Source organism: Fragaria vesca, linkage group LG7 (genome assembly GCF_000184155.1).
Source record: "Fragaria vesca subsp. vesca linkage group LG7, FraVesHawaii_1.0, whole genome shotgun sequence".
Taxonomy (NCBI): Eukaryota; Viridiplantae; Streptophyta; class Magnoliopsida; order Rosales; family Rosaceae; genus Fragaria; species Fragaria vesca.
In genome coordinates this window covers 1721235-1742574 of record NC_020497.1, presented here as the reverse complement: position 1 = coordinate 1742574, position 21340 = coordinate 1721235, and the positions used below count along the sequence as shown (strand labels likewise).

Genomic DNA, 21340 nt, shown 5'->3' with positions numbered 1-21340 from the left:
GTATATATATATATATATATATATATATATGTAGGCCGGATCAGGAGCGGACGTCTGCACCGGCCTTAAAGTGTGGACGTCTGTCCGTTCTCCACCCTCTGGCGTCGGCGACGGCGCACCTCCACCCCAGAAGACTCCAGTAGCGTCCCCTACCACTTTCTCTCCCTGGCGAGTCCGTTCTTTTCCAGTTTTCCGGCAAGATCACCCAAAACTTCAAACAAAGTCGATCTCATCGGAAAATTGGAAAAAAACGGACTCGTCGGGGAGGGAAAACGGTCGGGGACGCTGCTGGAGTCTTCTGGGGTGAAGGCGCGCCATCGCCAACGCGGGAGGGTGGAGAACAGACGGACGTCCGCACTTTAAGCTGAGTGCGGACGTCCGCTTTTGATCCTCTATATTTATATTATTTATTCCTAGCTATGAACAGGATTTGCAAGAACTCAATAACTAATTAACTTCGGCTTCGGATTATCTACAAACATTTTTCTTCACTATATATGCATGTAAACCAAATTATATCTTGATTATGATATACGTCTCCAATGATGCTACATATATATATGAAACGGTTATTGCGTGCATGTAAACTTTTGACACATACATTTTTTGAGAATTTTCATTTCTCAATTGCCAGGTTGCAAAGAGAAAAATTCATTGATGTCGGTGAGCCGTGACGTGGTTGGTTAAGGTGATTAACTAACAACTTTGACGTAATGAGTTCAAACTTCATTGACATATGTAGGGTGTGTGAGTTATTTAATAAAAAGTTTTTTTTTTAAAAAAAAGAAAAATTCATTGGTCATTCTAAAAAAATAATAATAATAACAGAAAGATCGAGATCAAATTTGATCTACAACGGGGAAATTTCTAGAACTTTAAAGTTTGTTAGAGCATGTCCATCCAATAAGTTATGCAAGTAATGGAAAATACGTGCTACATATTATGTAGTTGCTACAATGGAAATGGCATGGATATGTGGTCATTTGTTCTTCTCTTTTGGACCTTTTGTTTTCATCTTATGTAACAAATACAGTTTTGTTAGGTATAATTTGGTACTTGCGAAACTAATAGGTATATTCTCACTCATGGCAGTTTTGAAACTCTCGTTGACATGCATGCGTTCGAGTAATATGAATGCGATTAACCTCGATCTGCTAATACAATGGTAGACTTTGGAAACCTAACTAATTCCAAATTTGAGTGCCATAACTGGCGTCTCCTTGAAAAAGTTTGAACCCATTTCCGAGATGCACGGTGCACTAATCTTCAACTTAATGATGATATAGTAGGCGGAAGCTAAAAGTTTAGGCACTTCTGTAAATGCGTGGTATTCAGAGACTAGTTTACTTTGTTGGAGACCATTATTCTGTTTATTAGTTTAAGTTCTCTATCTCTTTTGTTTAATGATCAAACTTTACTCGGGTTCCTTTCATAGATAGATTAGATTACGATTGAGAAAATTGTGAGAATATGATATAACTTTGTTGTTTTGGATCGGTTGTTAATTTCTAATTGATCGATCATTACCCGTTGTTATCCAACTGAGGTACTTTTTTGGAAGATACGAACATATATGACTGATAGACGTAGGCGAAAATGACATCTTACAAGAGCCCATAAGGGGAATTTTTTTATAGTAATCAGAAAAAATTTTATTGATCAAAATCATAATAACCATAACGGTCAATATATAAGTAATCTGAGGACTACATACCACTTAAACACAAAACAGAGTACCTTTAATCAAAACTAAAAACTACGAATTAGAAAACAACATTGAAACTATGTCCAAAAAAGAGGACATGAAAACTAAAATGCAAATCAGGAAAATAACTTTTAATCTCTACTATAATAAAATCAAGCGTTCAGGAAATTCACCAAATCGTGAACTGTTGAAACTGTCACTCTATTGGCCAATTCCAAAAACAAACAAGAGGAATATTGTAGTAAAAGAATAATACAAGACAGAAAAAGTTTGATCACGTGTAGATGTGGAACAGACGTGGGAATATGGGTATTGTGGGAAGAACAGACTGAGAAATGTATTTATTTACGATTAGCAAAAATCAAGGGAACCAGATAATCACCTCTGAAAAAAATTGTATAAAAGAGAACTAATCTTTAACATGCGCGTTGCGTGGGTTGGAAGGTTAGTCCTATACAACTGTAGGGCAATTCAATCGTCTCGATAAGTATGATGCCTAATACCTATTGGTATACGTTTCCACTTAGCTGACAAACAAAATAGCTTTGTCCTAGAAGTAGTATAGACTAGAAGTGCTACTCCCGAAAGTCCAGACATCGGTCCGACCCAAATAAGACAGAGAAAAAGAGAAGCCAAAGGCCCAACCCATTGAGCCGCAAAACTACAACCTAAAGAAATTGAGGTCCAAAAGCCCAAAACCCTTCTTCCTCCCTGCTATATACAGATTCGAAAAGCATCAGAGAAGCCCATAGAAGCCAGCCACAGCCGAAATTTATCAAGCGGCTTGCCTAGCAGAAAGACCCCAGCCACCATCTGAAACGCCTGGCGAACTGCCCATACAAGACCACCACCGTCATAGAACAACACCCAAAATCCAGACCGGATCTACCTTTTTAGCACACACTGCCTAGCAAATTAACAGAGACGCTTCTCGAAACTGAAATTGCCACCCCCGAGCCAAAAGCAAGTCCTACCTTTACTAAGCATATATGTACTACTCTAAATCCAAGCGAGCCTAAGTATACAACACCCGTCAGACCTTGACAAACTCACCACAAAGATGGAAGACGTTGATCTCAACCGAGCTTCTAACCAAGTTGAAGTGTCGATTGAGGAACCCAGCATTTGGATCTCACAGACACCTGCAACTAAAACCTAGGGTTTTGAATTCTCAGCTCCGAGCCTCTGCCTTTTTGGAGAGATTAGTTTCTCAAGCGCGTTATGTGCCCCCAAAAGAAATTTTAAAGCACCACTATATTGTAAAATTCGGCTCACGTCAACAAGTGCATAGCAGAGATAAAAAAATATTTCTATAATAAGATACTATAGTTAAAAGATCTGTCACCTAAGCGCTCAATTGTGGTGCTTCAAGATCGAATCATTAACCATCGAGCTATAGGAACAAGATTCAAGTTTGCCGATTCCAACCCAACTACTACGCTAGAAAACTAGAGAAATAGAATGCACAAACAATACCCTATCCTAAAAAGGATCTATTTTAACCCTAAGCATAAAATCAGTTAATCTAGCCCATTTTCCTTTAGTAATGCAGACAAGATGAACGCACACCACTAGCCCGTCATGCATAGCTTCACTACCATGAATGCTGACATCGTCGTGCCTTGATGCCATTTGTCGTCGTGTATCGTTGTCGCCCATACACCATCGCAAAGAAATTAAGCTCCAACGTCACTATGACCCCAAAAAAAAACACAACATCACTGTCATTCTAAACTTGTAGCAAATTTGGAGCTCCCACACAATCACTATCGCCAAGAAAAAAGATGGATGCAGATTCTGATGCACCTAGTCCCAACCTCATCGCCTCAACTCGGTGTTCATGGGTCCCTTGTCTCCGAGCACGATCTAGAAAAATAAAATGAAATAAAATACAAAATAAAAAAACCCACATGGGTCGAAATCTACCATGAACTTTAAGCTAAACTACACCCCTTTGACCAAAGAGTATGCTACTTGTTTGTGGCAACCCAGTCGGCGCAAAACCAGCTAGGGCCACCACCAGACAATGCCACTACCGAACAAGGGAGCTTGGGATGATGGTTTTGGTTCACTGTTTTAGACTCAAGAGGAGCTAGGTTTTGGCTCTCTAATTAATGTACATTGCTTTAGATTGTTGGTTTACATTAGAATAACATAAACGCGTATGCATCTAACTACGCTACATACTGTATGTTTTTTTAACAAAGAGATCGACCCTTGTATTGACCAGACGTAAATACAAATAATGATGCATCTAGTGGGGCTAACAAAAGAACCATTACCTAAGTACAACTATCATTTCCAGCTATGAAACCCATGAAAATTCCCATGAAATTCAAATAAACAACGACAAGCCAACAAGAGGACTAATCGGCGACATCTTTACCCAAAAAAAGGATAGAGGTCACCACACCCCATCCATTATGAATCAATAAAATACAAAGTTAAAAATAAAAAGCCAAACCATAGAAAATTACCTTTGCAATCCAAACTAAACAACCAAGAGGCCTCGATTCATCCCCAACGTAGTAAAGGCCTAAGACTAATCAAATTTGCTAAGGGCACCCAGTGATCACCCCTAACATTAGACTGTCGCCAACCACCATGAAGGTTTCCCTTATCCAGCGACCGTCGTTGCAGGCATGATAATCAACTCCTACATCTAGAAGCACAATCGGGATATAAGAACCCGCACAGACTTAGCCAACATCGATGCTGCCCAAAGCACGAGTGTCATCACCATTAGCAAGTCCAACATGGGCAACCACCACTGCCACATACCTAACATCATCGTCCTCTAGAGACCTATATCCAACCCCCCAACCGAACCCATGACCATCACCACAACCAAACCCACGACCATCACCACGTGCCGCTCTTACCACAGGTTCAACACCACTGTTGTTGTTGTTGTGAACCACAACCCTAAAGCAGATGGATTTGTCGCCCATAGTGTCACCAAAAAGAGAAGGAGAAGTCGTATCTCCTCTATCCCAATTGTTTGGGCCGCCGCTAAAACCCAACTCAATCGAAGAAGGCCGAGGGAACCCAACAACACCACAAAGTAAACATGAAAATTGAAGCTTGGAATGATGAAAAGAGGTGTCTCTACCGAGCCGTCGCCAAGAACCTAGGGTGACTGTCATCCTTTCATAGAAAAACTCAATTCTCAGACAAATTACACCACATTTTACGCTACATATGGTTAGGCATGTTTTCATATAAATTATATTAGTTAACAATTTTGTGTATGGCAAAGGAGACTTGGGAACATTTTGCATTATGGGTTTTTAATTAAGAAAGTTGTATCCGGTGTAATCTCTCATACGCTAAACACTTTAGAGAGACCCTATCTTAAGATATCGAAGTATCTTTTTCAGAGCAGCGCGAGAGCCAAAACTCTACCACCGCTAAGAGTGACAAAGCAGAGCCCCCCGTCATATCCGGCGGCGAGCTCTTTCGCCATCGTCGGACAAGTTCTTATCATCGGGTCCTCGGTCGACGCCTCCTTGGTAGATCGGGGAGTTACAGTGGCTAGGCTGGAGAAGAGGGATGAGGAGACCAGAGCGAAGCTTGGGATTCGATCGGATTCCATCTGGACTTGCCGGCAGAGTGGGCAATGGGGGAGAGCGTGGAGGCTGCTGAGATGGAACTTGACGACGACTTAGGTTTGTTTGGCAACACTGTCGATGTGGCTTCTACCTAGATTGGGTCTAATCTACCATCGTGGTTTGGATTTTATCTGAGGTATGAAGTTGGGGCTGATCTTGGATGGTGGTGTGGCCGGGCGGAGTCATGACGACGAAGGATGCATGGTCATAGTTCGACGAAGCGGGTGGAGCGGAGCAGATGGTTGGCTAGCGCTGCCGGTGATCGATGGTTGGAATTGGTTTGGGTCGGGCCGGGCTGGAAACTATGGTCTTTCTTCTTTACTGGGTTGAGACTTGGGTTTAGGGTTGGGCCCAATTTTTGGGTCTCCCTTAAGCTTGGGTCTTGGGCCATTACTCTTTTCTTTTTATGCATGTTTTTGCTTTATTATTGCTTTATTGCATTTTAATTCTTGTACTAAGCGGTTTTGTTCCGCTAATAATTCCCTATTACTATATGATAAGGAGCGAAGGGCCTTGTGCCGATCTATGCATCTTGTGTGCCTTATTTACTCTAGGTAGGCAATGCATCTTTTGCTTGGTCAAATGGTCGCAACCTTCTAGTGGTAGAATGAGACTAAGTATCGTCGGGTTTATTCTCCGACGGCAACATAATAGGAAAGCTTCATTATTAGACATTAGGATATGTAATCATGGTACATGTCTACTAATCTTTCCATTATATCATCGCTGTGACAAAACAAATAAAGTCGTCATTTGAGTAATACTCTTTGCTAGTTGGTGTTTGTTTGAATACATGTATGTTGTAGAGATTCTCGATATTATTTTGGGTATTTGTAATCAGGGGTCTAGGCTATTAGAGTAGTACACTTTGTTAGTTGGTGCTTGTTTGAATACATGTATGTTGTAGAGGTTCCTAATATTATTTCGGATCTTTGTAATCAGGGGTTTAGGCTTCATGTCCCCCATTTGTATTCGACGGTTTCATTAACGAAGGTTTGAGGGCAGCCGCATCGGCTCTTTATTATAAAAAAAAAAACACTTTAGAGTAAATTTCATTCACTTAAAGATGAAAAATTAACAATGTTATTAAATTTAAACATCGATGTCGTAAAATAAGAGAATGTCAGGGTATACATGAACGGAAAGAGCATTAGGAGCAATATGGAGAGGTCTCTACTCTCTAACCAACACTAGAAAAAGGCACATTGGACCTTTCATAAAAAGAGGCACACATTGGATTTGGTCAAATAACTTGTATAGGTGTCATTCTCCCCTTTACTAGTCCCCCTACTAAACAATCCACCACGATGATCACTAACACTGATATATACACTAGCTATGTTGTTCAAGTCCTTATGGACATGATTAAGTAGACGAAACCATAAGCTAGCATAAGCATGATGCATGTAGAGAGACGAGACATATATGTGTTTGTTTGAGTGGTGAAGAATAATTATGGTTGGGGATCGATGAAGTTAGCACGAATAGGTGAATGGCATTTGCGTATGCTAACGAGTTTGCCGGGGATGGTGAACACGAATAAGAAGCAAGTCATTTCCAAATGCCATCAGATATGAATTTGCCGTGGCTAGAGGGATGGGCGCGCGCAGAAAACTTAGTTTGTGATGAACTACCTTATAGCTTTACTTCTGATCTCTACGTGACATCAGACCTCCTCACCTCCATTCCCCATCTCTCACCAATTTTACGTTCTTTTAGAATATGATATAAATAGGACCCTTCCAATGAGGGATCCCTTTTTTTGACATATATGAGGGATGGGGGATTACACCAACTTTTCGATTATATTTTTGAATCTCTACCTTGGTCCTTGTATATAGATCAATTCTGCAAATTTTCAGCCAATTTGGTGATCGTTAAGGTGTCAAACAAGATTAAATCAATGAACGAACCAAATCTGCTAAACCTGAACCGTTCATGCTTATAATTATAAATCGTAGTTTTGAATGCTTTAACGATCACCAAAATTTCTGAAAATTTGCAGAAGTGATCTACTCATATAGAACTACATATTGAACGGTGGAGATGTGATTTTGTGATCGAAAAGTTGGTGTAATCCCCCATCCCTCATATATGTCAAAAAAAGGGATCCCTCATTGGAAGGGCCCTGATGATATAAATACTCGTTTCATTTCCTTATGCTCCAAGTACGTACACTCTAATGATGACCTAATCTTAGAGGATTTCCAATTTTCCATCAGCAATATTACAAATAACAGAACCAACGACATGCTGTACGTAGCGGACCTATTTTGATCGAACTGAACCATCAATGCATAGTTCTCCTTAAGCTGCTTGGAGTCCAGGCTAGCAGTAGTCATATGGAGAAGGTTAATTAGGACGGGCATAGACATATCAGCAAAGCTCAGGCGCTCAGCGACAGTTCACCAGGACCAGGAATCGAAGGTGTTAAAAACACGTCAAACACTTCCTACGAAGATAATCCATATGGATCCTTTCAAAACAAAAAACAAAAAAATCCATGGCTGCACCTCTTTATTACTTTGATGTATTACCTTACAGTGATATATGGCTAGCTCCCTAGCTAGGCAATTAGTTCATTGTCATTACTTAATGATTTCCTGGATCTATTCCTAAATATCTGATCGGTTTAGATCATTGGAAATTAACATGGTTCTAATTAATTGAACTTGGGTGGTGCATGTAGGTGACAAAGGGCAGAACAAACCTTCAATCGGCGCTCCGGGATGGTCTGCAGTCATGGCACCTTCCACAACCAGCGTAGGCCGGTGAGGTTGCATGACGTCGCTGCTAGCTAGATGTTGTTTTGTAACGGAGAGGCATCTTCACAGTTTGATACAAACGGGATCTATCTAGCTTAATTATATGTGATCCATGACTAGTTTGTTATATATGTGATCCCAAACAAAAACGTGTCACTCCCATTTCCAATCAACAAGGGCACTCCCTCTTTTCATTAGCTGCACTTCCCGTTCGGCTCTTTATATTCTTTCTAATATGTCGAATCTCCAATTTACCCTTGAGTTGCACCAACTATATATATCCTCTACAGAACCAATTCTCTCGTGCTATATATTCTTCTCCGGCCTAGTCCCACCGGTGGTTCGCTAGTATCACCACCGGAGATTCTTTCCATCTTTCCCCAAAGGTATTAACAATCCTCCCCCTAACTTTGATGTTTCGATCACATCGGTGGTTTTTTTTGGGGGGGGGGGGTTGGGGTAGAGAGAGAGAGAGAGAGAGAGAATGGTAATCAGATATCGTTTAGGGTAAGATGAAAGAAAATCAAAGGAAACTGCATGTCCATGCTACTTTTCTTGTTCTAATACAAAGCTAGCTACTTAGCCTGAAAGATAAGCCATACGCATGCTCTTTAGTTTCTCTTCTCGATCGATCTCTATGTTCTAATGTTTGAGATGGATGGCCACATTATATTGCAAGGTTTGTTTCTTTGTTGAAAATACCAAAGTTTGGGAGAGATATCGATAGAGAGCAGGGGATTGGGGTTTCTAAGAATAACAACATTTGGCACTAACTGGTCTGCACTATGAGGCAAAGCCTCCTCTTGTTTGCAGCCTCTATTTCTGAGTTTCCCATGCAAGTTTTCATATATATTTCCCATTATGTCCTACTGATTTCTTAGTATATATACACATTTCATCCGGCAACACCAATATATACACCATCATCGGTTATTGATTTCTTTCTCCCCTGGGATTTCAGTACACAACGATCGAGTGAAAGATGCACATTACAGAAAGTACATCCAACCAAAACTACATCCTCCGTTACAACCCGACTCTAATGGAGATTTTACACGACATGCATGCATGCCGCGGAACGAGGACGCTAGCTAGCCAATAAGCTCTACCGTAATCACAATACCATCAGTCTGTAACCTCCGGAAACTACTGCTGATACAGATTCCGGCAGCCGTTTCCCGGTACCAAGTTCGCTGCATCCGATGAAGTTGGGTGGCAGCAAGGGCATATGGGAGACATCACGTAACAACAACATATATAAAAACAATTATAAAATAAATAGCGGGGCGGAGTTAGTAATAAGAGAAGTGCGAGTATCACTTCCGAAGATAAAGGCACCCACCGCACGACACTACATGGTTCACAAACACAAGAACAAGAGCCAAACCAAGAGGAGTGTCATCTGCTTGGCTAGAGAAACAGCAGTTCTGATGGCACAGGTGGTCGAGAAACCTCACGTCACTGATGACCATGATGACGTGAACCAGAAGCTGATGAGCAACGACGGCATAGTGGTGCCGAATCCGAAGCCGAGCAAAGGGCTCACATCCAAACTGGTGGACTTGGTTGAGAAGCTCATTGTCAAGTTGATGTACGACTCTTCTCAGCCTCACCATTATCTCGCCGGAAACTTTGCTCCCGTTATTGAGGAAACGCCTCCCACCAAGGACCTCAATGTCATCGGCCATCTTCCTGTAAGTCTTCCTTCCATTAACTCATTGAGTAAGTTTTCTGGGTTTGCCATTGATTTACCATTGACATCCATATTTGGAATGACAGGATTGCTTGAATGGTGAGTTTGTAAGGGTTGGCCCCAACCCCAAGTTTGCTCCAGTTGCTGGATATCACTGGTATTCTTTTCATCTCAAAATCTTTCTTCTTCTTTTTTGGTCCATTTCAGTTTTTGTAGATTGAAACTTGAGATTTGGGTCTTGTGCTGATCATGTCCTTTGTTGCTTTCTCTTTCTGCAGGTTTGATGGAGATGGGTGAGTGACTCCCTGCTTCCTTACTGAATTTATATGCTAAATTAGCTTGTTTGATAACCATGTCTTGGTTACATAAGTAATGCGACTTGATTAAGTTTGGTTGGGATTATTTGGAGTACGCTCTATTAATAAGGTGCATTGTAAGATAGTATGTCCATGCTCTAAAAGATGGAAAAGGATGATTTTTCTAACATTTTTGCAGTATGATTCATGGTATGCGTATCAAGGATGGGAAAGCAACATATGTTTCCCGCTATGTAAAGACATCGCGTCTTAAGCAAGAAGAGTACTTTGGAGGTGCCAAATTTATGAAGGTACACCTGTGTAACTACTTGAGCAGTTGGAAATCTAGCTTAAAATCTGCATAACAGATGTTGTTAAGATCCAAGTCTTATGTTTGTCACTGTCTCATTTTCAGATCGGAGACCTTAAGGGGCTTTTTGGTTTACTCATGGTTAACATGCAGCAGTTGAGAGCAAAACTGAAAGTAGTAGATCTTTCATATGGACATGGGACAAGTATGTTCTCTAGTACAGTAAATAATTTTTCCAAAATGCACTGCTCACGACTGCTTACTAGTATATTCTACACCTGTACAATTCCAAAGACATTTACCATGCATCATCTGGCTGCTTTATGGTTAATGCCTCTTTTGCAGTTGTGATTTTTACTCCATCATTCATGGGCATGTCTGCTTTTGGAAGTTTTTGAGTACCCGACAATTTTTTCTTTTTGGCATTATTATACCTTACTTGAAACATGTTTTATCTCGTCAAAGGAAGGAATGTGTGAAACCTAATGTTAGTTACCCACATCCAGGTAACACAGCTCTCATATACCACCATGGGAGGCTTCTAGCTCTTTCAGAGGGAGACAAACCTTGTAAGCCTAACTCATCTGTTTCTCGCTCCTAGTTTTCATTTCCAATAGATCTTAGCATCGGTGAAAGCTGTGTAGTTAAGATTTTCTGTATATTTCCCATTATTAGGGGGAAATAAGTTTTTCATGTTTCTTCAAGTGCACCACTGCGTATTTCATGATTAAGAAAAAAGATAAATGATTGAATGGAAATAGTTTTGTATATCTGAGGGACTCCCCCGCTAAAACTTTGACTTGTTTATTACCGTAGAACTGAATTCTATGGGTCTGTCGTATCATGTAGATGTTCTTAAAGTTCTGGAAGATGGAGATCTGCAAACAGTTGGCTTGTTGGATTATGACAAGAGATTGAAGCATTCCTTCACTGCTCATCCAAAGGTTGACCCTTTCACTGGTAAGCACGTTCTCATCAAAGATATTTAGTTGGCCTCTATTCCCATGTAACTTATGGAGTACCTAATGTAGGTGAGATGTTCACATTTGGCTATTCGCATGATCCACCATATATCACGTACAGAGTAGTTTCAAAAGATGGTTTCATGCATGATCCTGTACCAATAACAGTACCGGCTCCTATCATGATGCATGATTTTGCCATTACTGAGAACTATGCAATTTTCATGGATCTCCCCTTGTACTTCAGACCAAAGGTATGTAAGACTCAATCAGTGAATTGTGCTGGAACATCCATTATGTAAATGATCAAGCATCAATAAAATTTAGTATGCATCCTAACAAAACAAACTTCAAAGAGTCTTGGTTAAATTAAGAGGGGCTGGAGTGAAAAATGAAGGGGGAGGGACGAGAGAGAGAGAGAGAGAGACCATTTTAACACGTTCATGTTTAAATGATTAAACGTATGCCATTATTTAATTTGGTCTCATTGCTGCGCTCCTTGCATAGTCCTATGAAGATTTAGGATTGCCGTTACTTAACATGGTAATTCCAGGACCCTAGAGTTTTGGAATTTCTTTGGGTTTCTACATATGGGTGTGGAGCTGGTTAATGGTCAGTAGGTGACTTACATGTGAGGGTTTTTTTTTGGGTAACACAGGTGAGGGAGTGTTTAATATGTTGTTTTGGCATGAAATACAATGATACGCCAATCTTTTCTCATACTGAAGCTTTTTGGAATAATAATTTGACTTCAGAATCATTTTTCAACATCAAGCAATCACATTATCGAGATTCAAACATTTTATTGAATTAATTTTTCCAGGAAATGGTCAAGGAAGGCAAGCTGATATTCTCATTTGATGAGACAAAAAAAGCTCGCTTTGGTGTCCTTCCACGTTATGCAAAGGATGATTTGCTGATCAGATGGTTTGAGCTTCCAAATTGTTTCATTTTCCATAATGGTACGCATTTCTTTCCTGTCTAAGATGATGAAAGAGACGGTGTGTGTGAACTAAACAATGCTTGTTCAACTAACTTTTTGAATAACTAAGAGCAACTTCATGCCAACAAAATTTAATTGGTGAATCTGGTACTCAGCCAGCATCATTAAATTCTGCAATTCATACTCGGTATCCCACTTTTGAGGCAGTTCTAAGAATGTTGTATGTGAAATAAGCTCAATCTGTAAACATTTGATTCGTAATATTTTCTTTGCGAACATTGAATTGTTTAATGAGGATATGCATGGAGTATATTGTTGCTGCATGGAGAAGAAATTTTATTTCCAGCCACTATTTTGTGTACTCAAGCCTTAAGGAGCTCTCTAACTATCAGTTCTAACTCTGATCAGTCTGATGTAGCTTCCACGCATGAAAGTGTGTTTACACTTTTTTTGGTTTTCATTTATTTTTCCTATTTAGTATTTCTAGTTTCTAGATTCCCCTCATATCCCTTCCTTTCATACTTCCCTAGCTGAATTGCAAACATTCTGTACTTATTAAGGATTACTGAGTTTTGTATCAAAAAAAGGAAAAAAGGATTATTGAGTTGTTTTGGCCTCCCTTTGCTTGAGGTTAATCTGGTCTTCTTCACTGTCTTGAATCAAATGCAGGACAGAAGTTTATGTATTCAATTATTCCATCTACTATAGTAGAGATATTCTAATAACTCTGTCAACCATTTTGCCAACTTGTTCTTTCTACATATGTGGTCTAACCTTGACTACAAAGTTTTGTTAGAATACAGGCATGCAGATGATCTGTGATTCTGACTTTTTGGTTGTTTTTCTATGTCATAGACATATGAGAATTGATCTATTTGGAAATATTATCAGAATTATATTGATTATTGTGAGACCTGCTCAAAAAAAAAAAAAAAAAAGAATACAGGCATTCCGCATTTCTATCTTATAAAATAAAATACATCAGGCGTTTAGGGTTCCCCTAACTTTTAAATTTGCTAGAGGTTTCTTTTGTCTGATCAAGGTGTTTAAATGAATGACCCTGGATCTCTTTTTCTGTTCATGCTCCATACCAAAAAAGATTTTGTTTGAATATATAATATTTGTGCGTGATAATTTTCGGCTTACAATAAATATATATCTTTCATGGGCCTTGAATCATGGTGAAGCTATGCCCAAGGTTTGTTCTTCTATAGATTCTGATACCAATGTCTCTGACTTATTTCAATAGCTAATGCTTGGGAGGAAGAGGACGAAGTTGTCTTAATCACATGTCGCCTTGAGAATCCCGATCTAGATATGGTCAATGGTCCTATCAAGAAAAAGCTTGACACCTTCAAAAACGAGCTGTAAGAAACTTTGGCCTATGTTGTTAATGTGAATACCATTGCATATGATGTTGTATCTGAGTCTTCTAAATAATTTCAGGTATGAGATGAGATTCAACTTAAAAACCGGTCTAGCAACACAGAAGAAATTATCAGAATCAGCTGTAGATTTTCCCAGGGTGAATGAGAGCTACACCGGAAGGTATGCATCTCCTGTCATTGCATGGAGATTTCTGGATCTAAAAGTGCACAAGTATACATGAATGTGCAAAGCTGACATTATAGGGAGAAAACTAGATATTGAAAAACCACGTTGCTTTATCAGCTGAAAATAAGTTCTTGGTAACGGGAATCCCTGGTGGTTATGTGCTTCTGTTCATATTATCTGAGTCCCTGCATAAATAGACTACTTCTAAGAACTTAGTCTTGGCCTTTTCAATATTTGGAACACAATAACATATTAGCATTGTTACTTCTCTGGGCTTTCCCTGTTCTGTCACCTTGTCTTCAAATTTTGTACTGTATGTCATCATATTAGCCTAGTGCAGTATTCGTGATGTTCATCTACTCTGACTAATTAACTAGTTTGAAATCAGGAAGCAACGCTTTGTCTATGGAACCACACTGGATAGCATTGCGAAGGTGACAGGGATAGTAAAGTTTGATCTGCATGCTGCACCTGAGGTTGGAAAAACGAATATTGTGGTTGGAGGAAACGTTCAAGGTCTTTATGACCTGGGACCTGGTAGATTTGGTTCTGAGGCTATTTTTGTCCCTCGTGTTCCTGGCATTACTTCAGAAGAAGATGATGGCTACTTGATATTCTTTGTACATGATGAGAATACTGGGTATGACTCATCTTTCACACCATTTACTAAGTTTAATAATTTCAATATTAGTCATGTGCTAATCATCAGTAGGCTATCACGATATGTCTTGTTCTAAACTGTACATCTGTCCTAATTTTAGTACAAGTGTTGGCTTATGTGAATGAAATCATAACTGTGTAACATCTGTTTTGATTAAGCATCTTATGGTCTGTAAATGAATTCTGTGTTATACTAATAAATGAAGTTAATCCTATGCTCGTTTCCATTGTAATTGATAGTTAAAATTCTTTGGAATATTGTACTATCATTTGTTTAGTTTAATCTTCTGGAGTGTACAAATCAATCTGAACTTGAATTTTGACCATGCAGAAAATCAGCAATACATGTACTAGATGCAAAAACAATGTCCAATGATCCTGTTGCAGTTGTTGAGTTGCCCCATAGAGTTCCATATGGGTTCCATGCCTTCTTCGTGACAGAGGTCAGTGCCACTTCAAATGTTCCTAGGATGCTGCTCAATTATTATTCGATTTAGTTTGCTTTCTTATCTACTTTCTAACCCTATTTTTGGCATTTATATTTCGTTCTTCTACTTCCACACCATTTTCTTATAATGCTTCTGATCTTGATTTATGGTTACTGGAACAGGAGCAATTACAAGAACAAGCAAATTTATAATTGTTCAAATCATTGAAAGAACCTTATTCCTCCGATGGCAGCCCTGTATAAATTGACTATGTTGCGTAGATGGTCACGTCTCTGCACAATAATGTACTCTTATATACACCTTTTTAGTGTAATTATATATCAACTAAAGAAATCCGGCTGTATTAATCTACTCTGAAGTGGAGAAGGAGATGAACATCCAGGATTGGCTATACGCCTACACTCGTAATGCTATTATGCTAATACCTTGTTCATTTCTCTTTTCCTTCAATTGTCGGATTCAGCATCTAAATTTTTCATTGTCAGCTTATAAATCCATTGGAAGATCTCTTTGTGCAGCATCCATTGAACATTAAACGCCTTCTGGTTCTTACTTGTCGGTGGAACTATCACTGCTTGCAGCAGAAATACTTAGATTCTCCCAATTCATCTTGCAGAAGGAAAAAGGTTTGCTATGGATTTTCAGGGGAGCCAATTTGTTCTTCTAGTCGAGCATGGCATGGCCTCCATTAAAGGAAACACCACCCAACCTCCCTTAGACGACTCCTGTTTTATGGTATATACTATATAGTTCTACGGTGAAAAGACCAGTAGAGTCCAGTCAACTCACCTTCCAACACTAATCTAGATCATCTCCGATCTTTTAGTAGAAAGGGGGTGCAAGCTGAAGTAACCAAGATTGGCACACCAGCTCTCTTTTCTTCTGTCTTCTTGATTTGTTATTCTAATTCCTATGGTGTTGTCTAAACTATCCTCACACCAAGTCAACACTGATCAATCTCTCCAAGTCTACACTACTACATGGGATATCAACTATGAACCAAACCCATGTCTTTGGAAAGTCGTGTGCTGAACAGTTCTGAACGCATTCCAAGCAGAAGAGACCGAGAACACACCTCCAATCCCAGGAACCAATAGCTTCCAGGGTGTCTTCTTACAATGGCCCCTGAACCATTCATCTGTAACCCAAATTTCTCTACCAAATTTGTCTCTATCTTCCTCGGATTTTCTTCCAGTTATTTGCCAAACTGAGCTTTGATGGGCTAGCAATTTGGAAGCTTCGATTGTGGAAGCTCTGAATGGTTCAATACGAACTGCAGTTTCAAACAATCTTAGTAACAACAATCTCAGCAGTATGCCCAACAGGCCAACAGTACTGCTTCAATAATGACTTCTTTTTTGGATACAATCAATGATGACTTCTTTGTTAGAACCTCAAGTTGGGAAAAATCACTCGAGTGACAACGATCTTATTAACATGATTTTACAAGCCAACAATCTCAGCAGTATCCCCAACCTAACAATTTTTAATTTTTAATCAGACCTTCAAACCCAAAATAGGGTTCACCAAATTCCGACCTTGAAATCAAGCTGAGAGAGTGTACAATCGGCCAAGTTCCCATTACAATTTCCACATAAACTGCCTTCCACAATGGGAAGTAGCAGGTCCAACAGTCAAAATCTAGAGACCATCACATGGATGAAATGAACTCCAAATTGTGAGAGGTAGTATAGAGAAACTATTCAAGTAGGTACACAGTAAGTTCTCATTGCCTCAAAACAGAAATTCTAAACACACTTACAGAAAAGAAAAACCACACTGTTTCAAATCTACTACGCACAACTATTTTTTAAAGTTCCAAACAGCTACTTGTTTTACTGCGTGTTGTACAACAGGGGGCGAGTGGAAGCGGTTCATGACTGAAGACAGCATGGAGTCCATCACCTATCTCCTGGCGTATCATCCCAATAATTACAAAGTAACCAAAGCCAAGAATGAATTGCCTGATTTAGACATTGCACAAGAAGGGTTTTTCCAAGCTGGAAAGTGCACACCTTCAGCAACACCTGCAAGATAGGCAAGACCCTATAAGAGAGATATCATCAACAATATATATAATCTTATGGTTTGATATAAAAAATTCATATCCATCGCCCAGAGGTACCACAACCTTATAGGGAAATTTTGTCATTTACTGTGAATGGCCCCATGTGAGGATCCATTCACCTGCATTGTTTCCTTCTGTTCACCAAGGAAAACACCTTTCGTACCGTTACCAAATGTTGTACGATATGCCGATGAGGGGCCATGGCCATTGCCATTACCATGGGTGAGTGTGTGGTTATTGAGTGTCCTGAACCATGAACCTGATCCTTCTTGCTGGACATTGGAGGAAACAAAATTTCCATTACTATCATTGGGAAAGCACTCAAAACCAGATTTGGCAGATTTCGGTGAAAAGTTTGCATCCAAATTAATGGATTTTTCTAATGAGGAATTTGCATCACTGCCATCTTGCTTCTTTGTATTGAGGAAACGGCCTCCACAACCCCTTGCTCTCCTCAAGGCATGCTGGTGACGAGATTCGTGAAGATATGGCTGCCAAATAGAAAACATAATTATATATAGCACAACCACTTATGGTAATAGACTAATAGCAACTAACATTTAATTAGCTAAAATCCAATAGTTATAACACGCCTTCAACAGTTGCGTCTTCATTTATATATGTATAAGTGTATGAAGATCTGTAAAAAAAGGGAATCATGTGGGATATATAAACATTGTCAAAGCCATAATAACATTAACAGCAAAGGGGTAATCAGCAGCAATCAGGCTACTGTTAAAGTTTACTCCCTTAGATTTTTGTTAAAGTTTACTCCACGACTCGGAAAAAAAAAAAAAAAAAAAAAATTAGTTATACTTGATCACTGTGCCTATATGTGCTACTTGAGTAAAGAGGAAGAAGAGACCTAAATCATTAACTTACCTTCCTAACTTTTATAAGCTTCCTTTCTAGCTCAGCTTTGGCACGTGACTGTCTTCGTCTCAAAATACCATGGTACTGCTTGGCATTTACATAAACAGGTTCCTCTTCCATTTCAAGAGGCAAGGGCATTCTGCCATGGTGCAAGCCATAGAATTGAGGGGGCACCTGCATTATTTAATGGAACAATAAATAAAAACAATTCAAAAAAATTCTGAATGCAATAAAAGCTAGAAGGTGTACTTCATTGAGGCAATATACTACTGCAGTTTGCATACCATAGCTCGTGGCCCATAATGAGTCAACATCCCTCCGTATTGTGGATCTGGATATGGATATGATGTCAAAACCTGCATTATTTAATGGAAACTAGTAAACCTTCTTTGCATAACCCAATAAAAGCAATTCCAAGTCCAGAACTATAAATTGAACACCAGACGTTTTCCCACCAGAAATTTCTGTGCCTGTAGAGCATGGATGTGAATTTAAGTTCCTCACATGTCAGTTCTAGGTTCCCATTTATCTCATATCTTTGTGTGCACATAAAATGAGAGAGAGAGAGAGAGAGAGAGATTACTTACAATTGAGTGGCCAACAAGTTCCATTTGTGAATTGGCATCAAGATGTTCACCCAATTTAGCAGCCGATGCAGATGAAGTGCTTTTCATTTGTTGGTTTTCACGTCCACTATTCCCATCTGAAAAAAGATACTTGCAATAACTCAAATATGTATATGGGTGACTGAGCGTGGTCATATTGAACAAAAAAAAAGATATAATGCTGGACATGTTGTACGGAAGATACGTAGTAGACATATTCCATATATAGTTCTGATAACATTTTAAGAAGCATATAGAGAAACCAGGAATGTTCCCTCAAGTAGATAAATTACTGGATTTGACGTGTAAACCGTTTGGCAACCTATGACAATATTCATATAAAGCTCGTGTCTTAGACTACAGAAATATCATAGATTTAATTATATAATTTCCATTTCTGCATGGTAGCCCTAGAAACCAGAGTGGCTGGAGAGGTCAACTTACACATTTCCTAGCAGAAACAAGTAGAGTATAGAGCCACTAAAATTGGTGAAATTATCAACTTTCTCCTTCTTTTATCTTTAGTACTAAATTGGTTTCCAGCAAAGGGACCTGATATCAAGCAAATTCACTTGTAAAAGAATCAGTAGTGAAAAATACTGTAACAACCAACAACAAGTGTCTGAGTAATGCCTAAATCTTTTATTCTTTTGCCCCTTCCACTGATGTTAATCTTAAATGTATCAAGTTCTAGTCAATCCAGTTCTTAAGCACTATCTTAATCATACAAAAATTAATAAATATAAAATATAAATATAAATAAAAACTTCATCTATCCCTTGTTTCTCATATTAAATGATATCTATCATTACTTAAAATCAATAATGCATTTTGTGCTTCATTCACACAAAAGAAACAAAATTAGAGAACAATGCCATTGTTTCATAGAGTAAATAACTTACTAGTGAAATTATTATGTATATATAAAATCTCCCATTTTGCTTGTTATATGAAACATGACATTTTCCAGGGCAAATGATAATTCTAAGAGCAAGTACCAGACTGTGATCCTATTGTAGTCTGTACATCTTTGTTGAAGTTGCTTGAATGTGACTGCATAGCTCCATTCATCACAACACTGTTACCACGTTCTGCCAAAGATGATGCTACAGCACTTTCACCAAAAGAAAAACTATTTCCCACTCCATGCCACCAAGGTTGTATAGTTGATTGCAAAACAATCTGGACTCCTGGTTTTAATTTTGGATCTTCATCTTTAGATTTGGCTGGCATCATTCACCACTTTCCTGGGCAGAATATTAACATGGGTTTCAGCATACAATAAAAGAACAAGAGAATTGAAACATAGAGATAATGCTGGTCAACATTGTATAGAAATGAATCACAGAGAAACCTACAAGAATCAAGTCTACCAAAGCACATTCAAGCAATTATACCTACCATAAAAGTAACCAGTAATTACATGTAAGGAGACCAGAACTAAAATAAAAACAAAACAAATAATTATATTGCAAATGGCTGGCTTGACCTTGAGAAGAAATACAGACACTATTTTGCAAATTCACAAAGAAAATAGAAAAGTATACTGATGCAGTTTAGGTAATCAATGGAGATGTAGCCAACAAGCAAGTATTAAAACTCATATAGTGTTCACTCTTTAATCAAGCACCATGTATTCGATCACAGATAACAAACTTGAATCTCCAAAAGCTAAATAAAAATTTAATCAGAAAGGATATAGGTAATCACAGTAGAATTGTTATATTACGCAAAGTTATTTGGGACATCTCTGTTGTTCACAATTTTCTGATGAGCCAACATTTCCAGTTACCATCATTCTACAGCAAATTATGATAATGTCAAGGATATCAAAAATTCTTAAAGTCATCTCTCTACAAACAGGGAAGACAAAATACCCACTACAACAAGCATGGCTATTCTATCCCAAAGGGAAAAGATGCTACATCCCTAGCTCTCTCAGAATCTCCAAAGTAGGTTGAGGACAAGACTAATCAATCTGATAAGAATGATAAGAAGCATCTAAAGAATAATCCCACTATTATCTACTCTGCAAATCATCCACAGCTGCCGTCCAACTAACACCACAAACAGTTCAATTAGCTGCCACCTCCAGAGAATGATCCAATAGAAACAATCCAAAACCAACCTCAAAAATAGACTAAATTAATAAAACACCATTGGATCACACAATTCCGACATGAATGAAAATTCACTATTCACAGCTTCAAATGGATTATAAAAATTCAAACTTGATAATTCCTGTAAAAAAATCAATCTTTCCAATCCAGGCTAAATTTTCATAAATCAATTCCTTCTGGGTACCTAAATATTTCAACACCCAGAAAGCTGGAAAATTCTGGGCGCCATTTTCACTATTCCAAACCCAAAGCTCGAGTTTATTCATCTTCGTTATTAATTCTCGAGTTTTCTGAGTAACCAAAGAAGGTTTTCTCGGTGAAAAAATGGAAAAATTGAAGCATGCAATTTGAAGTTTGAAAATTGAATAGAAGTCTTACAGTGGGATTGAAACTGGGGGAAGCTGAGGTGTTTAGGGAATCGAAGTCGTGGAGGTTGGACTCATTCTCTCTCTCTTCTCTACTCCTCAAGCTCTCTCTGCGTCCCTCTCACTCTTTTTTCTCCCCTCTCCTCCTCTCTCTCTCTCTCTCTCTCTCTCTCTCTGCAACCTTAAGAGAGACAGTGGAGGGTGACGCATGTAGAGAAATAAATTTAAATATATTACTATTTAATTTCAACAGGTTTACTTTGGAAAATGGGGAGGCTTTGGACGGACGATCTTACCAAATTGCTGTGTGAAAATACGAAAGGAAAAAGTTAATTTTCATTTTACTAGTAAAAGATAGAAA

At 38.8% G+C, this 21340-nt stretch overlaps 2 protein-coding genes across 2 annotated transcripts; one reads left to right on the top strand and one right to left on the bottom strand.

Moving 5' to 3' along the window:
• Window positions 1-9449: 9449 nt before the first annotated feature.
• On the top strand, window positions 9450-15442 carry LOC101297288 (carotenoid 9,10(9',10')-cleavage dioxygenase 1-like). Its single transcript, XM_004306491.1, has 14 exons — window positions 9450-9775; window positions 9861-9931; window positions 10053-10067; window positions 10270-10381; window positions 10486-10585; window positions 10887-10949; window positions 11230-11340; window positions 11412-11596; window positions 12166-12304; window positions 13535-13652; window positions 13732-13833; window positions 14228-14479; window positions 14831-14942; window positions 15110-15442. The coding sequence occupies exons 1-14, from the start codon at window positions 9512-9514 to the stop codon at window positions 15137-15139; spliced, it is 1674 nt and encodes a 557-aa protein (XP_004306539.1). The 5' UTR covers window positions 9450-9511; the 3' UTR covers window positions 15140-15442.
• A 1178-nt stretch (window positions 15443-16620) lies between these two features.
• Window positions 16621-21136, bottom strand: LOC101297000 (nuclear transcription factor Y subunit A-9-like). The gene is made up of 8 exons (XM_004306490.1): window positions 20993-21136; window positions 19493-19741; window positions 18477-18592; window positions 18345-18359; window positions 18174-18245; window positions 17899-18063; window positions 17080-17507; window positions 16621-16975 (listed from the first exon to the last, which is right to left on the bottom strand). Exons 2-7 carry the CDS (start codon window positions 19728-19730, stop codon window positions 17097-17099), a joined length of 1017 nt encoding a protein of 338 aa, XP_004306538.1. The 5' UTR covers window positions 19731-19741; window positions 20993-21136; the 3' UTR covers window positions 16621-16975; window positions 17080-17096.
• Between the last annotated feature and the right edge of the window lie 204 nt (window positions 21137-21340).